The sequence below is a fragment of the Pseudonaja textilis genome, chromosome 12 (assembly GCF_049901715.1).
Source record: "Pseudonaja textilis isolate UNSWEBS1 chromosome 12, rPseTex1.2, whole genome shotgun sequence".
In the NCBI taxonomy this organism is placed as follows: Eukaryota; Metazoa; Chordata; class Lepidosauria; order Squamata; family Elapidae; genus Pseudonaja; species Pseudonaja textilis.
Window position 1 is genome coordinate 10,406,303 of NC_142001.1, and position 18,036 is coordinate 10,424,338.

At 44.0% G+C, this 18,036-nt stretch overlaps 1 protein-coding gene across 2 annotated transcripts in view; it reads left to right on the forward strand.

The window, feature by feature from the left end:
• DACH2 (dachshund family transcription factor 2) overlaps positions 1 to 18,036 on the forward strand; it is a 284,817-nt gene that overhangs the window by 140,702 nt on the left and 126,079 nt on the right. For both annotated transcript variants that reach the window (XM_087940987.1, XM_087940989.1), the window contains exon 2: positions 5,828 to 5,943. In XM_087940987.1, coding sequence (XP_087797113.1) covers positions 5,828 to 5,943 — 116 coding nt within the window. The remainder of the gene's footprint in view (positions 1 to 5,827; positions 5,944 to 18,036) is intronic.

An 18,036-nucleotide genomic window follows, 5' to 3' on the forward strand; every position in this document is an offset into this window, starting at 1 on the left:
CTGTTCAAAGTTAGGATGGTGCAATACAGGGGTCCTTGTAGTTCTGGCTATCTCCAGAGGTCTCAGGAGGCTGGAAAGACCATTTTCGCCCTCCTGGAGTCTCGAGGAAAGCCTCTGGAGCACAGGGAGGGCGAAAAATGGGCCTTCCAGAAGTTTTGGAAGTCCGGAAACATTTCTGGAAGGCTAGGCTTATTTCCGGCCTCCACAGAGCCTCCGGAGCTCAGGGAGGCCATTTTCGCCTTCCTGGAGACTCAGGGAAAGCCTCCGGAGCCCGGGGATGGTGAAAATGTGCCCCCCCCACCCGCCGTGGTGCAGGAGGCCAACTAGGCCATGCCCACCATGGCTACACTCACCCAACAACCGGGCAGAGAACTGGTTGTTAAATTTTTTCGAAGCCCGCCCCTGCCACAATCGTGTAATTGTGCTTAGGGCACTGGGCTCATAATTATGACTTTGCAACAAGCCACGACGACATTTTCTGCCGGCTTGCCGACAAGCAAAATCAATGGGGAAGCGGGCAGGAAGTCGAAAGTCACGATCAGGTGAGCCGCTTAGTGATGGCATAATACTTGCTTAAAGAAGGCAACCAGAATTGGTGGAATTTCCATAGTTAAGTGATACGATCCCATGCCTTACTACCATGTCACTTAGTGACAGAAATTCCGGTCCCAATTTCCATCATAACCAGAGGGCCACCTGTGTAAAGGCAGCCTAGTCTGGGTTTCGGATCTTGTACATTACCGATGGCTCCATCCAGTCAAACAGGCTATGATTTAGAGTTGTTTGCTCAAGATGAATGTTCTTGATCCCCCGCAGAGATGTCTCTAGTTCAGCCAAAACAGGGTTTTCAGTCTCAGTTGAGTTGTGATTTCTTCTGATGGCTTGTTGATTTCCAATCATAAATAAAACTGCAGTGGAAATGCATGGAAGAGTATCCAGTTTCACTTCTAAGTGTTAGAAATTGACTGAAGCCAACCACACTAGACACATCTCAAAATAAATTTGTCAGCGAGCGCTGTTGTATAACAGGAAGAGCAAATATTGTGGCAAAGATGTTGACGTGAACAAGAGAAAGGATATAACATTTCCTCAGAAGAACCGATGAGTTTCCAGTAACTATTGCAGATCCAGTTTTCCTGGAGTGTTTTTTTTTTTCAAGAGAATGCAGAGATTTTATAGTGTGTTTCCAATCTGACAGTGCTGAAAAGGATCTTCCGGTCAAAGAAACCACACTTTAGTGCAGCCACAAGCCGAAACCTCATTAGCTCATGCGGCCTTGAGATGAAACTTTTCCCTGTGAAAATGGGTAATAACATTCATCCTACACCGAATTGTGGATTTGGGCTTGCTTGTCTCTCCAGGTGAAAGCAGGCCTACTTCCAACAATTGTGGGCCATTGCAACCACATAGATCAGGGGTCGGCAACCTGCAGCTCTGGAGCCACATACGGCTCTGGAGCCACATGCGGCTCTTTCGGCCCTCTGCTGTGGCTCCCTGTCGGTTGATCCCGCCACTGGCTGACCCCTCCCCTCCTCTCCCCTTCACTCCTTGCCTGGCCTGAGAAGGTAAGGGTGATGGCGGGGGATGGAGACTCGCTCTGTATTCCAGAGCAGGAGGTGACTGGCTGGGAGTGAGTGACATTGAGCTGGCCACACCCACCCAGTCACACCAGTTGTTAAATTATTGGCTCCCGGTGTTTTCTTTTCTATGGGAAATGGGTCCAAATGGCTCTTTGAGTGTTTAAGGTTGCAGACCCCTGACATAGATAGAGACCAGAGGTGGTATTCGACTGGTTCGCACCTATTCGGGTGAACCGGTAGCGGTTATTTGGCATAGGTCGCCAAACCGGTGACAATCCCTGGCTGGCCACACCGCCAACTTGGTCGCTCACTTGCGATCGCTCTCCTAGCTTTCCGTTCTCCACGTCCTCTTTCTCCCCAGGAAAAAGGAAGAAAGGCATGGACGCTGCAAGTATCGCTTTCCCCTTGTGAGTTAAAGTGCTGGAGTGAGAAGGAGTGCGGTCTGACAGAGGGGGTGGGGGTGAATCGAGCCTTGGAGCACTTTTGCAAGGTAAAAGAATCCACTCAAGCCTTGGAGAAATTTAAAGGAGCTGCTTCCAAAATGCTTGTCTGTTAATGCTCTGTGTGTGTGTGTGAGAGAGAGAGGTGGGGGGGAGAGAGAGAGAGAGAGAGAGAAAAGAAAGAAAGAAAGAAAGAAAGAAAGAAAGAAAGAAAGAAAGAAAGAAAGAAAGAAAGAAAGAAAGAAAGAAAGAAATAAAAAATAGGAAGAGAGAGAGAGATAAAACTCTGTGCTATTATTTTTAATTGTTCCATTATTTATCATGTGTTCATATTTTATACTGTCCCTATACCTGGAGTGATTTTTCTGCCTTTCTTTTGCCCAGGGCTACCACATATTTTTCAAGGTTTACATGCATTCAATGTCAATAGTCCAGAGCATAAAATACACACGTGTTTAACAAGAGTTGAAAGGGACCTTGGAGGTCTTCTAGTCCAACCCCCAGCTCAGGCAAGAAAACTGAGGATGCCAACAGTGTTGGGAAGATCACTGACAAAACTTTTAAAAAACGACCATACTATGCTTTTTTGCAAACCACCAGAATATGTCTGAATCCATAGTGTGAGATTAAAGCAAACGGACTTCTGTAAATTCTATCCAGCAAGGCCCCTAATCATTTGTTGAACGTGTTTGAATGTGGACTCGCGTAGAAGTCAAAAACAATTGATTTGAGGCCTTGCATAAGATCAGGTCTGTTCTGGCTGGAAACCAAGATGGAATGAGAGGTATTGATCTGTGCAGCCTATTTTTATTTATTTATTTATTTTATTTTGTCAAGAGATATAAGATAACAGGTATAAGTATAAACATAGTTATGAATACAAGAAATGGATACGAATAAGAAAAAAAGAAACAATAGGACACGGATGGTAGGCACCTTGGTGCGCTTATGCACGCCCCCTACAGACCTCTTAGAAAAGGGGTGAGGTCAATAGTAGACAGTCTAAGGTTAAAGTTTTGGAGGTTTAGGGAAGAAACAACAGAGAGTATTCCAGACATTGACCACTCTGTTGCTGAAGTCGTATTTCCTGCAATCAAGTTTGGTGCGATTAACCTTAAGTTTGTATCTATTGTGTGCTCTTGTATTGTTATGGTTGAAGCTGAAGTATTCATTGACAGGTAGGACATTGCAATATATAATTTTATGTACTATACTTAGATCGGACCGAAGGTGGCATAGTTCTGGGTTTTCTAGGTCTAGAATTTCAATTTCTGGTGGCATAAGGTATTCTGCAATGGGTAGAGGAGTGGAGAACTCTTCTTGTGAAATATTTCTGGACTTTCTCAACTGTATTAATATCAGATACCTAATGTGGGTTCCAGACTGATGAGCTGTATTCGAGTATTGGTCCAGCATATGTTTTGTATGCTCTAGTTAGTAGTGTGATATTACCAGAGAAAAAGCATATTTTATATCATATTATGCTATATTGTATTGCATAGGACTCTCCAGAGTCAAAGAGGGGTTGGTAGCCTCCCTCGCAGGGTTGTCAGAAAACTCCAAATAACCCCACTTTGATTTTCTATTTCTTCATCTAACGTTGCTAATATTTTTAATATTTACAATTTTACTTGTAAGCTGGCCAGAGTTGCTTTGCAGAGTGAGATGCACAGCAAAATAATTTAACAAACAAATAAATAAAAAGTAAGCTACACTCAGTGTGAACTGTTGAGCAGACAAGTGGCCTCAATTCATCAGGAGCAGGGAAATAATTAGGTGTTTCTATTTGCTCACAAGGGATGTCCCTTACATTTTCCTTTGCACCCTTTCACTGTGAAGAACCAGGGGTGTTCAAATTAGGACAGGTTTATTCCATGCTATCTCTCCCTAAACAAGAATCCGAACTTCTAAAAGTTAAGGCAAATTGGTGGTAGATAAGAATCAAAGTCTATGGAGATTCTCCATCATCCAGGTCATGATTGTCCAAAAGGTGCTTTTTCAAGAGGGAATTGGACTTTCTGTTTTTTTCTTTGAAAACATTTTGCTTCTCAACCAAGAAGCTTCTTCCGTTCTGGCTGGATAGTGGACTCTCTAAAATGCAAATGACCAGCTGTCTGCAAGGAATATAAATCCTTCCATTCCCCCACGCCCATCCAGTCAGAGCTGAAGAAGCTTCTTGGATGAGAAGTGAAACGTCTTCAAAGAATAACCAGGAAGTCCAGTTGCCTCTTGAAAAGAAAAACACCTTTGGGACAAGTGATTCAGATGATCCCGACAGATGAGAGTGTAATCAAAAAAATATTAGAATGTGCAGAAATGGATAGATTAACCCTTTCAATTGAGAAAAAAGAAGAAACTGAATATTTCTTGAAATGGGATTTACTTTACCAATGGTTAGATCAGTGGTCACCGACCAGTGGGCTGGGGACCACTGGTGATCCACGAGAAAATTGTGGTGGTCCGCAGAGAAATGACACCCCCCCCCCAAGCATTCCAATATAGGAGCCTCTGTGGCGCAGTAATTAGAGTGCAGTACTGCAAGCTATTCCTGCAGCCAGCTGCCTACAATTTGGCAGTTCAAATCCCACCAGGCTCCAGGTTGACTCAGCCTTCCATCCTTCTGAGGTGGGCAAAATGAAGACCCAAATTGTTGGGGGCAAAAGGCTGACTCTGTAAACCGCTTTGAGAGGGCTGTAAAGCACTATAAAGTGGTATATAAGTCTTAAGTGCTATTGCTATTCCAAAGCAATTAATACAGGCTGTGCGGGAACACAAGGCTGCACCGCCCACATGGCCTGCCCACCCGCTGGCCCCCACCCATGAGTGGAGCCACGTGAGCTGGGACTGGAAGGTAAGACCAGCAACAGGGGAGGGAAATCCGCCCCGGGGTGTCTTGCTGATGTTGGTGGGAAAGTCAGTCCTTATTCCAGAGCTGCAGTTGTCACAAAACTGGCCTTTTTTGTCATCCCAGAGCAGCTCCTCCAGTCCATGGCAGGCTGGTGCACTTGGGTGGAGGAGCAGCTGCTCCAGGATGGCCAAAGGGCCAGTCCTGTGACTACTGCAGCTCTGGAATATGGGACCGACTTTCCCACCAACATCAGCAAGCCATTGTCTGTCAAAATTCATATTAGTGGTCCGCGGGATTTAAAATTATGAGTTTAGTGGTCCCTGAGGTCCAAAAGGTTGGCGACCCCTGGGTTAGATAATAAAAACAGGAGTTAGAAATATGGGGATATAAATGCAGGACAAGTGTTAGAAAGGAGACTTGTTAAAGTAGATAAGTTAAATATTATTGTTATTATAGTATGAATATTATTGTAATGGACATCATTGTAAACATTTTGATTATGATTGCTTAAAAATAACTGTACCCAGTCAACACACTGTTCAATTGAAATTGAATCTTTACATGTTATATAAATAAAATAAATAAAACATGGGGGAAAAAAAACCCACCTTTGGAACATAAGAGTCAGTGGAATTCAAGATGGGTTGCAGTTAGATCTCTTGCAACTGCAAAGGAATTCCAAACTAATGACACTCTTGACTCCTCCCTCGGTCTCAGCCCGGTCCTCTCCCACATTAACCAAACCTTAAGGCAACTTGTAATGGGTGATCGACTGGTCACTTTGGAGTTTGGAAAGAGTTAAAATTCTGACAGCAGAAATAAGAAACCCGCAACCCAAGGACTCGGCTGGTCAGGGCCTTAAAAAAAAAGAAAAAGAAAATCGATGCAAAGTACATTGCTGATGCAAATCCTTTTGACAAAAGAGCACTAAAAGTTTATTTTCACTTTTGTTTCAACAGTTCACGACCGGGGAGACCCCCCAAGCGCTCTCTGGGGGTTGCGGTACAAGAGAACACGCGCTTGCTTCCCCACGGAGTGCCGGGCCTCTTATCACCAGGGCTTATCTCCCCAACAGGTAATAAAATCCTTTGGATGCTTCCCTCCCTCCTCCGTCCTGGGCAGCCGTTGAAATAAACTAATATTGATCTAACTGCCTTGTCCTTCAGGGCTTTTTCAAGCTTTACCAGAGGTTACATTATTGGATTTCTGGAGCATTCATGAAACCTCTCTCCAGACACCCCCTCCCCAGATCCCCCACCCAAGCCCCTCACCCCACGTGGCGTTGCTGAGCTGACTAAAACCTAATGGATTTGCAGTTTAGCTCTTCATTAATCGTAATTTCCTTAAAGGGGAAAGTGCCATTAGATGCCTTGGACATGCGATATGGGGAAAGGTTGATCTCAGAGCTTTGGAAGGGACTGGGAGGGGATTCTTCGAGGGGTGGGGGGCAGAATTCTCTTTGTTGTCTTCCAAGCTTAGACGCTAGCAATCATGGGGGCAGGAGGCGAAGGGCAGCTTCATAAATGCCAATGGATTTTGGCCTCAGGATTTGCAACGTGATAAGGGATGCGGTGGCTCAGTGGCTAAGACGCTGAGCTTGTCAATCAGAGGTTCGAATCCCCAGCGCCGGGTAACAGAGTGAGCTTCTGTTACTTGACCCGCCTTCTGCCAACCTAGCAGTTCGAAAGCATATTAAAATGCAAGTAGAAAAATAGGGACTGCTTTGGTGGGAAGGTAACAGCGTTCTGTGTGCCTTTCGAAAGCGTTTAGTCGTGCCGGCCACATGACCACGGAGACGTCTTCGGACAGCGCTGGCTCTCTTTGGCTTTGTAAGGGAGATGATCACCGCCCCCTAGAGCCGGAAATGACTAGCGCATAGGTGCAAGTGGAACCTTTACCTTAGGAGCATAAGAAGCTGGATAGTGTAGATTGCAAGTGGTTGTCCACCTTGGTAGACCTCTTCTGGGATTAGACAATAGGGAGGTTGAGGTGGTGGAGGCCAGCAGCGCCATCCGGAGGGCCAATTCACTGAACATCGTTGCTTGCAGTAGAGAAGATGGGGGCTCTTTCCCTAAGCCAGCTTTCATATAGGAAATCTTCTTGCTTGCTTGCAAGACTTCTGCTGACTGCCGTCCGCCAGCAGTTTGGCAGTTCAAATCTCACCGTCCCAAGGTTGGCTCCTCCTTCCATCCTTCCTAGATGGGTAAAATGAGGACCCAGATCGGTGGGGACAAAATGCTGGCTCTGTAAAACAGCTTAGAGAGGGTTGTGAAAGCACTATGAAGTGATATATAAGTCCAAGTGCCACAGTTGTTAAGCGAATCGCTGTGTTTGTTAAGTGGATCACTGTGTTCATTAATCAAAATTGGCTTGCCCCGTTGTCTTCATTCATTGGAAGATGGCTGGAAAGGTTGCAACACAACCCTGGGATGTTGCAGCCATTGTAAGTAAATGCCAGTTGCTGAATGCCTGAATTTTGATCCCATGATGGTGGGAAAGCTGTGACAGTTGTAAGTGTGAGGCCGTAAGTAACTTTTTTCAGTGCCTGGGGAACTTTGAATGATTGCTAAAAGAATGATTGTAAGTTGACAACTTATATGAACAATATCAGTGAATCTTAACTAATTGAAATCCCTACAATGTCCATCAAAATAATGAGAGGAGGAGGAAGAAAAGGGAAGGAAGGAAGGAAGGAAGGAAGGAAGGAAGGAAGGAAGGAAGGAAGGAAGGAAACAATATAGGAGAGAGAAGGGAGGAAGGAAAGAAGGAGAGAGAAGGGAAGAGAGGGAGAGAGGGAAGGAGAAGGGAAGAATAATGAAGAGAGAAGAGAGGAAGGAAAGAAGGAGAGGGAAGGAAGGAAGGAAGATGAGACAAAGAGGGAAGGAGAGAGAAGGGAGAAAGGAAGGAAAGAAGGGAAGGGAAGGAGGGAGGAAGGAGAAGGGAAGAATAATGGAGAGAGAAGGGAGGACGGGAAAAAGGAAGAAAGATGAGACGAAGAGGGAAGGAGAGAGAAGGGAGGAAGGAAGGAAAGAAGGGAAGGGAAGGGAAGGGAGGAGGGAGGGAGGAAGAAAGGAAGAAGAGCGAAGGGAGAAAGGAAAAAAGGAAAAAGGGGAGGGAGGGAGGGAGAAAGAGAAAGTCAGAGAAAGAAATACAAGTGGTTTTGAATTATTTCATGCCCCACTGCCTGCTATCCACACAGCCCGATGAGGAAAGCCAAGGAAATAGTGATAGCTTATGATGGCTGGTTATGAATCATGCTTCACAACTCTAATCACATATTGAGATGTCCACATGTACTGTATTTCAAGATGCAGATGATATGCCTTTTGTCACTCTGCGGCAACCCTTGGAATAGTAAAATAAACAACAGCGGAAAGCGATTGCAGGATTCCTCCCACAAAACTATAGCCTGAGCCATGAACCATAGCCTGACATTCAGCAGTTCTGCCATGGCTGATTTTTGCCTAATTTAAAAAGGGGAATAATGCATGTTTCATTTCCACGCTCCCTTCGTCTTCAAAGCCTCCATGCTTCACTGTGGGAATCATCACTGTTAACATTAATGTTTCCCGCAACAAAGGCGAAAACCACGGCCAAAGTTTGCACGTCGACAATGCATCTTTAAACACCCTTGTAAACACATCTGGAAAAAGAGCAGCATTGTAGAGAACCTGCACCTGACAGTTTCAAGGTGTCAATCATCCATCACTTGTCCCTCTGCTTGTCTGACACACAGAGGCGGAGAGTTGGGACGTTTCTATAGGTAATCCTCAACTTAGGACCATAATGGAGTCTTCCCATCACAGCCAATCAGAATAAAAGTGGAAGGGACCTTAGAGGTCTTCTAGTCCAATCCTCTGCTGAATCAGGAGATCCTATACCCGTGATGGTGAACCTATGGCACGCGTGCGTGCCACTTCTGCTGGCCTGCGAGAGGTCGCCTGGAAGAGCGAAGAACTTCTGGAGGCACGCTGTTCCACTGGTTAATTGTCCTCCCTGTTAGAAACTTCCTCCTTAATTCCAAGTTGCTTCTCTCCTTGATTAGTTGCCATCAGGGGTGGGATTCAAATTTTTTAACAACCGGCTCTGTGGGCGTGGCTTATTTGGTGGGGTGTGGCTTGGTGGTCATGTTATTGACTGGGCGTGGCCAACTCAATATCACTCACATCAAGGCACGCATCTCCTCGCCTGGCCTCTCATGACTGTGGGGATGCTGCAGCAGTCGTAAGTGTGAAAAATGGTCATAAGTCACTTTTTTCAATGGTCACTCCACACAAGCAAAGTACCAGCAAAGGAGGGGAAAAATACTCCAGAGATGTTCCAGAGACAGGAAGTCTAGTCCTGCCAAGAATGTAATAAGGGTTAACGGAGAGGCAGTTTCTATAAGCAACACCAGAATGTTGCCTTCCTGCCTTTTTTACAAAATGGACCTGTTTTGGCACTTCCAGTATTTGGGCCCATTTTTTGGCCTTCAAAGGCTGCAGAGGCTTCCCTCAAGCCCTCAGTAGGGCGAAAATGGCTTCCCCTGGACTCCAGAAGCCCTCCGGAGGCTGAAAACAGGCACTCCCGGTATTTCCAGAAGGCCTGTTTTTCGGCCTCCCGAGGCTGCAGAGGCTTCCCTTGAGCCTCTGGGACTCAAACGGGCTGAAAATCAGCTGGGAGGCGCACACATGTGCAGTGCAGGTAGGTTTGGCTGGGGCTCGCGTGCCATAGGTTCGCCATCACGGCTCTAGTATGTGTTATATTTCTGTGTTTTGCAGTCCAGCTGATTCGAAGCATGTGCTCACCGAACCGGTTATTGCACCAGTTGAATCCCAGCACTGCCTGTAAGCCAGATGTTGTGTGCTAATATAAATGTTGGGGTGGAGAAAAATAACCTTAGAAAGCCTGAGATGTTATCAGCTAAATGTGGGCTGGGGACATGGCTGCTTTAGTCATCATCATCATCATCGTCAAACATGTAGTTATGTTCGACTTTCGACCACTCGACCATCGGCAAGAAAAGCCATTAAAGGGTGCAAAACTCAACTTCACCAATGTTCCCACTTCCACATAAATCTCAGGCTCAATTGCACTCCTAAGTCAAGGACTGCCTGTACTTGAATGTCTAAGGCTAATAACATCATTAAGTTACAAACAGCGTTGCGGTTTGCCCCGTGACACAAAGTCCAGGGTTTGGGGGGTTTTTTTTTGGATTCCTTCCTCTTGGCTTTGCCACCCCGGTTTTCCCTCCCTGTGGTGAAAGGGTTGAGGCTACCCACTTTCTGTCATTGTGATAAATGGCCCCTCTCTCTGTAGCTTCCGTTCCATCTGCTATGCCCTCGGACTACACCGACACGAGAAAGCACTTGTGCTCTACAGCTTCGGAGTGGCACCTTGTGGTTCGCGCAGGACAATCTGTGCATTTATTAAAATGGTTTCTCAGATAAATGAAAACATCGGACATGTAATATCGGCGTCTGCAAACTGCCATCGTAGTATTGACCAGCGACAAGCTAAATTGGAGAGGGGAGGCTTCGGTGGAGGGCGCTGCAAATCAAGGATGGAACGAATACAATTCAAAGGACGTTTTGTTTGGGTGTTTTGTTCTAAAACATCTCCTTTCTCCCAAATCCTTCGTCTCTGCTATGGAGATACTCATTGCTCTTAAGGCAGGGGTGTCAAACGCAAGGGCTCACAGGGTGCTTAGATCTGTGCCTGGAAACCGTGAAGGACCGGCCTGCGGTACCTCTTCCAGTGAAAACATCCCTTGGAAGGCCTGCCTGCAGCTCCTCCCAGACTGTGTTTAGCCACGACAGCTCCTGCAGTCCTCTGCCAGCGAAAATGGATCCCCCAGCCCTGCCCGGGCCACCACAGGTGCCGCCAATACGAGTGACGTCAAGCCAGCCACGCCGTCCCCCGGCTGTCCGACGTCAACACACAACCCTGATGCGGCCCCCAATGAAATTGAGTCCAACACCTATAGGATTCTTTGAGCCTGAGAGAGGACAAGGGCTGTTTCCAGAATATAGGTAGTCCTCAACGTACGGCCTCAATGGAGCTCCAAATTACTGCTAAGCAAAGCAATCGTTAAGTAAGTTGTGCTTCGTTTTACAACCTTTTTTGCCACCATTCTTGAGTGAATCACTGTAGTTGTTAAGTGAATCAGGCTCCCCCCCCTCCCATATTGACTTTGCTTGTCAAAAGCCAACTGGGGGGGGTTACAAATGGTGATCAGATGATCCCAGGACAGTGCAATTGTCGTAAATACACACCAGTTGTCAAGCGCACAAATCCCGCATCTGTGAATTGTTTTCAGTGAAAAACAGTCATAGGTCCCTTTTCCCAGTGCTGTTGTAATGTCCAACAGTCACTAAATGAATGGTTGTAAGTCAAGGACTACCCGTCATGCAGAATAAGAAGAGGTAAATGATCTTGTGATATCAAAAGATTTAAAGAATGTCCCTCTTAGACCGGGACTTAGCTAGAAAGAAGATAGAAGAGAAACCTGCGCACAGCAAGGACCAACTTAGATTGGTGATCACGTGACTGGCCACTGTAGCCGTCATAAATATATATCAGTTGCCAGGCGGCTGAATTTTTCCCCCACAGGGATGCTGCAACCTTCGTAAGTATGAGAAATGGCCATAAGTCACTTTTTCCAGTGCCGTCGTAACTTTGAACGGTGGTCAGTAAACGAATGTTTGTAAGTCAAGCGCTATTTGGGGGTCTTGCAATAAGCAGAGCACTCTGAACCTTAGTACAACAACCCTATGAGGTGTGACTAGCCTAAAGTTACCCAGTTTTCATGGCCAAGGCAGGACTTGAACTCACAGTCTCCCATTTTCTAGCCTGGTGCCTTAACTACTAGACCAAATTGCTTTCTCCAACTGCTTTTCTTGGGACAGATCTAACCTTGCTTTCTGGTTTTTTTAAGAAGTCCCGCTAGGTTCCCTATTTTTTCAAACATTGGAATCGGAGTCTATAAAATCCAGTAATGGTTCTTTAACTCAATGAAATAAGTAGCTTTCCCCAATAAACGGTATGTAATGACCAACTGGTGTAGGTCTTTGTACAGTTATTTTGAGTTTGCCCTTATGGAGAAACCTTTGTATCGTGAAGTTGTACAAGGAACTCTCCGTGGTTCTGTTTCCTGCCCTCCTTTTTTGACATACGCTTATAATGTATTTTGGTTTAGGACACCCATTGTCGCCTTCACTTAAGAGCCACGCCATTATCTTGCCTGTCATTATCTTGCCTGCTATAACTAAGTTTCCTGGCAAGGATATTGATTCAGGGTGAAAAGAATATATTGATCATGGTTTATTGACAGCAATCAGCCAGCCCAGTGTCCACAATGGAAGAGCTCTCTAGTTTTCTACAACTCCGAAGCTGAGCTGTCATTAGGTGGGTTCATAAAAAAGGCTTCGTTTGTGGTTTATTGGTTTTGTAGCCCCAGTCATTTGTGGTTTATTTGTGGCTAAGACAGGACTAGAATTCACAGTTTCCCAGTGATTGGCACAAAATCACTCAGCCAGTTTTCATGCCTAAAGTGAGATTAGAACTCAGTCTCTTGGTAATTTGCTCAAAGTCCAACAGCTGCTTTCATCCCTAAGGTGGGACTAGAAGTCACCGTCTCCTGGTGATTGCCCCAAAGTCACCAAACCAAGTTTCATGGCGGGACTAGAATTTACCATCTTCTGGTGATTGGCCCAAAGTCACCCAGCCAGCATTCATAGCGGGACTAGAACTGACAGTCTCCTGGTTCCTAGATCAAACTGATTCCTACACAATTCCATAACACAGCACTTTTCTTAATATATGGAAGTGGCTTGACCCACAGCTCCTGTCCTTTCCCACATGGTCTCCTATTGAAGTTTTATCAAGAACCAATCCTTCTTAGCTTTCTGAATCAGCCAAGGTCATTCACTCTGTTTTGAATGCACCTTTGTGATTTAAAACCCTTGTTTATTGCATGATGTTACCGCAGACACTGGGCTTTTCTTAAGGTATTATCTTGGTCTCTCTACAAGAATGTAGGCTGTGTGTTACAATAACAAATCTTTAGTGATAATGGCACCTTTTAGAATGGCTTGATTGATAGTGATGCATGCCCCCTTTAGTCTGCACAACTGAGGGGAATAATGTAGGCACTTACTTGCTTTGGATGGAAGAAAAGCCAGCTATCATGCTCTTTTAAGATGTACAGAATCCCAAATTAGATAAATATTTGCTTTATGGCGTAGCATTTAATGTTAAGCTTGCCATAATTTGCTGCCTTTTCGACAGGTCGCAAATAAGACGTTAGTCTACCACTCTATAAAAATGCAGTAAATTAGATTAGAGCGACTTCTCCAGAAAGTAATTATTCCATGTATTTATGAATTGTAAGGGGCCTTGTAGTTGTTATAAAAGGCATTTATTTCCTCGGGACAGACTTAAGTAACCAAAATAGAGCTGGAACAGATGAGGGAGGGAGGGAGAGAGAGATGGAGAGAGAGAGAGAGAGTGTGTGTTTGCATCCCACATAACTTTTTAGAAGTTGGAAATCTGGCCTGGATCATAATTTTTTCAGGGGACCACATTTTAGAAGCCAGTGCAAAATATGTGTTGTAATGTAGCCCTCAGGTAAAACAAAGAGGCGTTAACCTTCGTGAAATCCTTTCAATGTGTTGAAAGAAGATTTCTTCAGTGACTTATTACGCTGGGTAAGGTCACCTTTCTGTTTTATTAACAGAGGAACAGATTTTAGATTGTGGATTTTGATTTTTGGAGAATGCGGCTGAAATTAGGCCGGCATGGAGTTGAAACCTTAGCCCTGTGCAGGTGTTACGAGGTCATTCTCTGTGTAGAAAGAACTCAGCTTCCTGGTTTTATTCCTACAACAGCCTTCTTGTGAGATAGGTTGCAGTGAGTGGCCCTGGCTTAAGATCTTCAATGAACTTCCATGGCTGAGAGTAGGCATTGATTTAAATAATTTACATGGATGCCCATTTCACAGCAATACGTCTTGAGTAGTAGTGTTGTTGTTAGCTGCGAAGTCGTGTTTGACCCATTGTGACCCCATGGACGAAGTTCCTCCAGGCCTTCCTGTCCTCTTCCATCTTCTGGAGTTTAAAAGTTTAAAAACCAGCAATCAAAACAATGATATCTTCCAGTTTAATAACACTCACAATAGCAATAGCATTTAGTCTTATATACAGATATACAGATTAACAGAGTTGGAAGGGCCTTGTAGGTCATCTAGTCCAACCCACTGCCCAAGCAGGAGACTCTACACCATTTCTGACAGATGGCAGTCCAATCTCTTCTTGAAAATCTCAAGTGATGAAGCTCCCACAACTTCTGAAGGCAACTTCTTTTTCCATGGGTTGATTGTTCTCACTGTCAGAAAATTTCTCCTTATTTCCAGGTTGAATCTCTCCTTGATCAGTTTCCATCCATTATTCCTTGTCTGGCCTACAAGCGCTTTAGAAAATAGCTTGATCCCCTCCTCTCTGTGACAGCCCCTCAAATATTGGAAGACTGCTCTCCTGTCTCCCATGGTCCTTCTCTTCCCTAGACTAGCCAGGCCCAGTTCCTGCAACTGTTCATCGTATGTTTTAACCTATAGTCCCTTTATCATCCTGGTTGCTCTTCTCTGCACTTTTTCTAGAATCTCAACATCTTTTTTATAGTGCGGTGACCAAAACTGGATGCAGTACTCTAGGTGTGGTCTTACTAATTCTTGATAGAGTGGTATTAGTACCTCATTTGATCTCGATTGTATCCCTCTGTTAATGCAATTTAGGATTACATTGGCTCTTTTGGCTGCTGCTCCACACTGCTGGCTCATATTTAATTGGTTGTTCACTGAGACTCCAAAATCCCTCTCACAATTATTGATATTAAGATTGGTTTCACCCAGTCTATATGTGTCCTTTTGGTTTTTCTTGCCTAAGTGTAAGACTTTCCTTTTTTCTACATTGAATTTCATTTTGTTGGAGAGGGCCCCGTGTTCAAATCTGTCAAGATCCATTTGGATCTTGAGCCTATCTTCTAGGGTGTTAGCTATTCCTGTCAGTTTATAGTGCTTTATAGCACTCTCTGGGCAGTTTACAATATAAGCATGATAGTTCTTGAGTTACGACTGCAGTTGAGCCCAACATTTTGCAATTGTTAAGTTAGTAACATGGTTATTAAGTAAATGTTGTTCCCCTATTGACTTCGCTTGTCAGAAGATTACAAAATGTGATCACATGACTTTGGAACATTGCAACCATCATAAGTATGAACCAGTTGCAAAACTTTGAATTTTGATCACATGGTCAGAGGAATGTGCAAAAGTACCAAATGTGTAAAAAACAGTCCTAAGCCACTTTTTATTCAGTGCCGTTATATCGTCAAATGGTCACGAAATGAGAACTGTTGCAAGTGGAGGGCTACCTGAATTTTCATATTTTATTTGTGTTAATGCTATCCGTATCCCATAGACGTTTTGTATGTAATTATGTGGGTTGTATGTCTATGTTTACTTCTCTTCTGTGATGTTCTCATCGTATAAATAAGAATATGCATTATTTTCATATAACCTGTGATGACCTGGAGTGTAACACAAATGTAACAAAATCCAAAATGTAAATAAATGTCCTTTAATGCCTCCAACTTGGCCCCACTGTTCAATAATTCTCAGTTGGAAATAAAACATATTCAAAAATAGCCTTCAAAAGAAAGCAATACAGTCCAAATTTAATGAGAAGATAGAGGTGAAATAAAAAACCAGAACAAACTACAATGATGAAATTTCCACAACAGACCAGGATAAGTAATTACCAAATTCAAGGAAATAACATGGCACAGTCTATTGGAAGGACGCCAACACACAACTTTACTTCCGGCAACACCGTATTTTAACTGTCTCTCTTATATGCTATTCTCCCTAGCTGCAACCAATGAGGGGGATCATGGCCGCTTCCTCTCTCATAAGCCAAGTTGTTTCCTTCTCCATTCCTCCCTGCGTGTCCTAGGAGGACGAGGGGATGGGCCTGTTTCTTCCTCTGTCTGCCCTTCCCCAGCCTCCTCCACAAGCTCCGGAGCCACATCTCCACTCCCTGTTGGCTGTTCCTCTTCTCCCTCAGAGTCTGACTCTAACAAGGGCATGACATAACCATCATCAACTACAGAGGTTGACTAACCTCTTGGATCAAATTCCTAGAGAAACAGCTAGTAGAACTAGGGTGTCTCCATACTCAGTCAACCTCTATTTGAAGCATCCATAGGCATTTTATTTCAAATATTTCACATCTGATGGTTAGCACATGGTGAACCAACAGATATCTGGTTCACCAGATCTGCTTGCCCGCAAATGGATAAGATGGGTTATTTTGTAATTATACTAAGGGGCACCAATCAATTGAATGTTCTCGAAAGAAGTTGAATGGGAAAACTCCCCTAAATTCTGACAATCTCACGCAGCGTTTCATGTCTGTGAGCTTTGAACTATAAATATCTGAAGAACTTTTCCAATCACCCAGAACCAATCAAATTGAAATATTTGACTGGAAACAGAAAATTCAATAAAGTGCTTTTAGCAGGATTCCAACAAAGCTCAAAGCTTTACTATGGCTGTTTTTATTGAAATATGTGTACATATTTTAAAGCACGAAAACTCAATAGCGTAGCTTTCCTTAAAGTAGATTTTAAAAGTGGAAAGAGGGAACTAAAGACATTAAGAAAAAGAGAAACTGAGCAGTCAAACATAAATTCTTTCCAAAATAGCCCCGGGGACAGCTTCTGTTTTACATAGGATGGGCAGCTATAATCCCTACCATTGTCCTGTTAGATCAAACCAAAGTATCTTGTGGCCCATGGGCCACATCCAGCCTTTTGGCTGTCCTGTCCTGCCAGTGGCAGTTGAAATGAGGGCTGAGTTGAACAATACCTGTGAACACATGCACCTTACCTCAGACTGGCTGTTATGCACATGTCGGATGGACCTGTGTACTTGGCTGACTCTTCGGAATGGAACATCAGCTCTCCGTGGGAGTCTGCCATTCCTGAATTCTGGAGAAAGCATGGTTGGAATACTTCCCTTCTGAAAGGAAAGAGATGAGCTCTTTTCAGCTCCAGACTTCTAGCTCATGGCTGCCTAAGCCAGCTTTTAAGGGAGCCAGTTCAACCATTGTTTTCTAAACCAAGAAAATAGGCAAGAGGAAAGCTGCAAAAAAAATATATGCGCTACATAGAATAGAACAGAGCAGAACAAGGGAGTTAGAGTACAGTAGAGTAGAACAGAACAGAACAGAACAGAACAGAACAGAACAAAGGATTGGAGTGGAATGGAATGGAATAGAATAGAATAAAATAACAGAGTAGAGTAGAATAGAATAGAATAGAATAGAATAGAATAGAATAGAATAGAATAGAATAGAATAGAATATTGGCCAAGTGTGATTGGGCACACAAGGAATTTGTCTTGGTGCAAATGCTCTCAGTGTATATAAAAGAAAAGATACATTTGTCAAGAATCATCAGATACAGCACAATGATAGTCATAGGGTACAATAAGCAATCAAATCAAACTAGGAAACAGTCAATATAAATCGTAAGGATAAAAGCAACAAAGTTACAGTCATACAATCACAAGTGGGAGGAGGGGATGGGTGATAAGGAGTGATGAGAAGATTAATAGTAATAATAATGCGGATTGTGTAAATAGTTGGACAGTGTTGAGGGAGTTATTTGTTTAGCAGAGTGATGGCGTTCGGGGAAAAAACTGTCCTTGTGTCTAGTTGTTCTGGTGTGCAGTGCTCTGTAGTGTCGTTTTGAGGGTAGGAGTTGAAACAGTTTATGTCCGGGATGTGAAGGGTCTGTAGATATGTTCACAGCCCTCTTTTGACTCATGCAATATACAGGTCCTCCATGGAAGGCAGGTTGGTAGTTTTTTTTCTGCAGTCCTAATTATCCTCTGAAGTTTTGTGTCTGTCTTGTTGGGTTGCAGAGCCAAACCAGACAGTTATAGAAGTGCAGATGACAGACTCAATCATTCCTCTGTAGAACTGGATCAGCAGCTACATTCTACTATCATTAACATTTCAATAATTTCAGCTCCCGCAAAAATAAAATGAAATAAAAATAAAGCACCCCCCACCTCTATCTTGTGAATCCCAACACACCTTTGATATTTAGCCAAGTGCTGTTGACTTGGCTT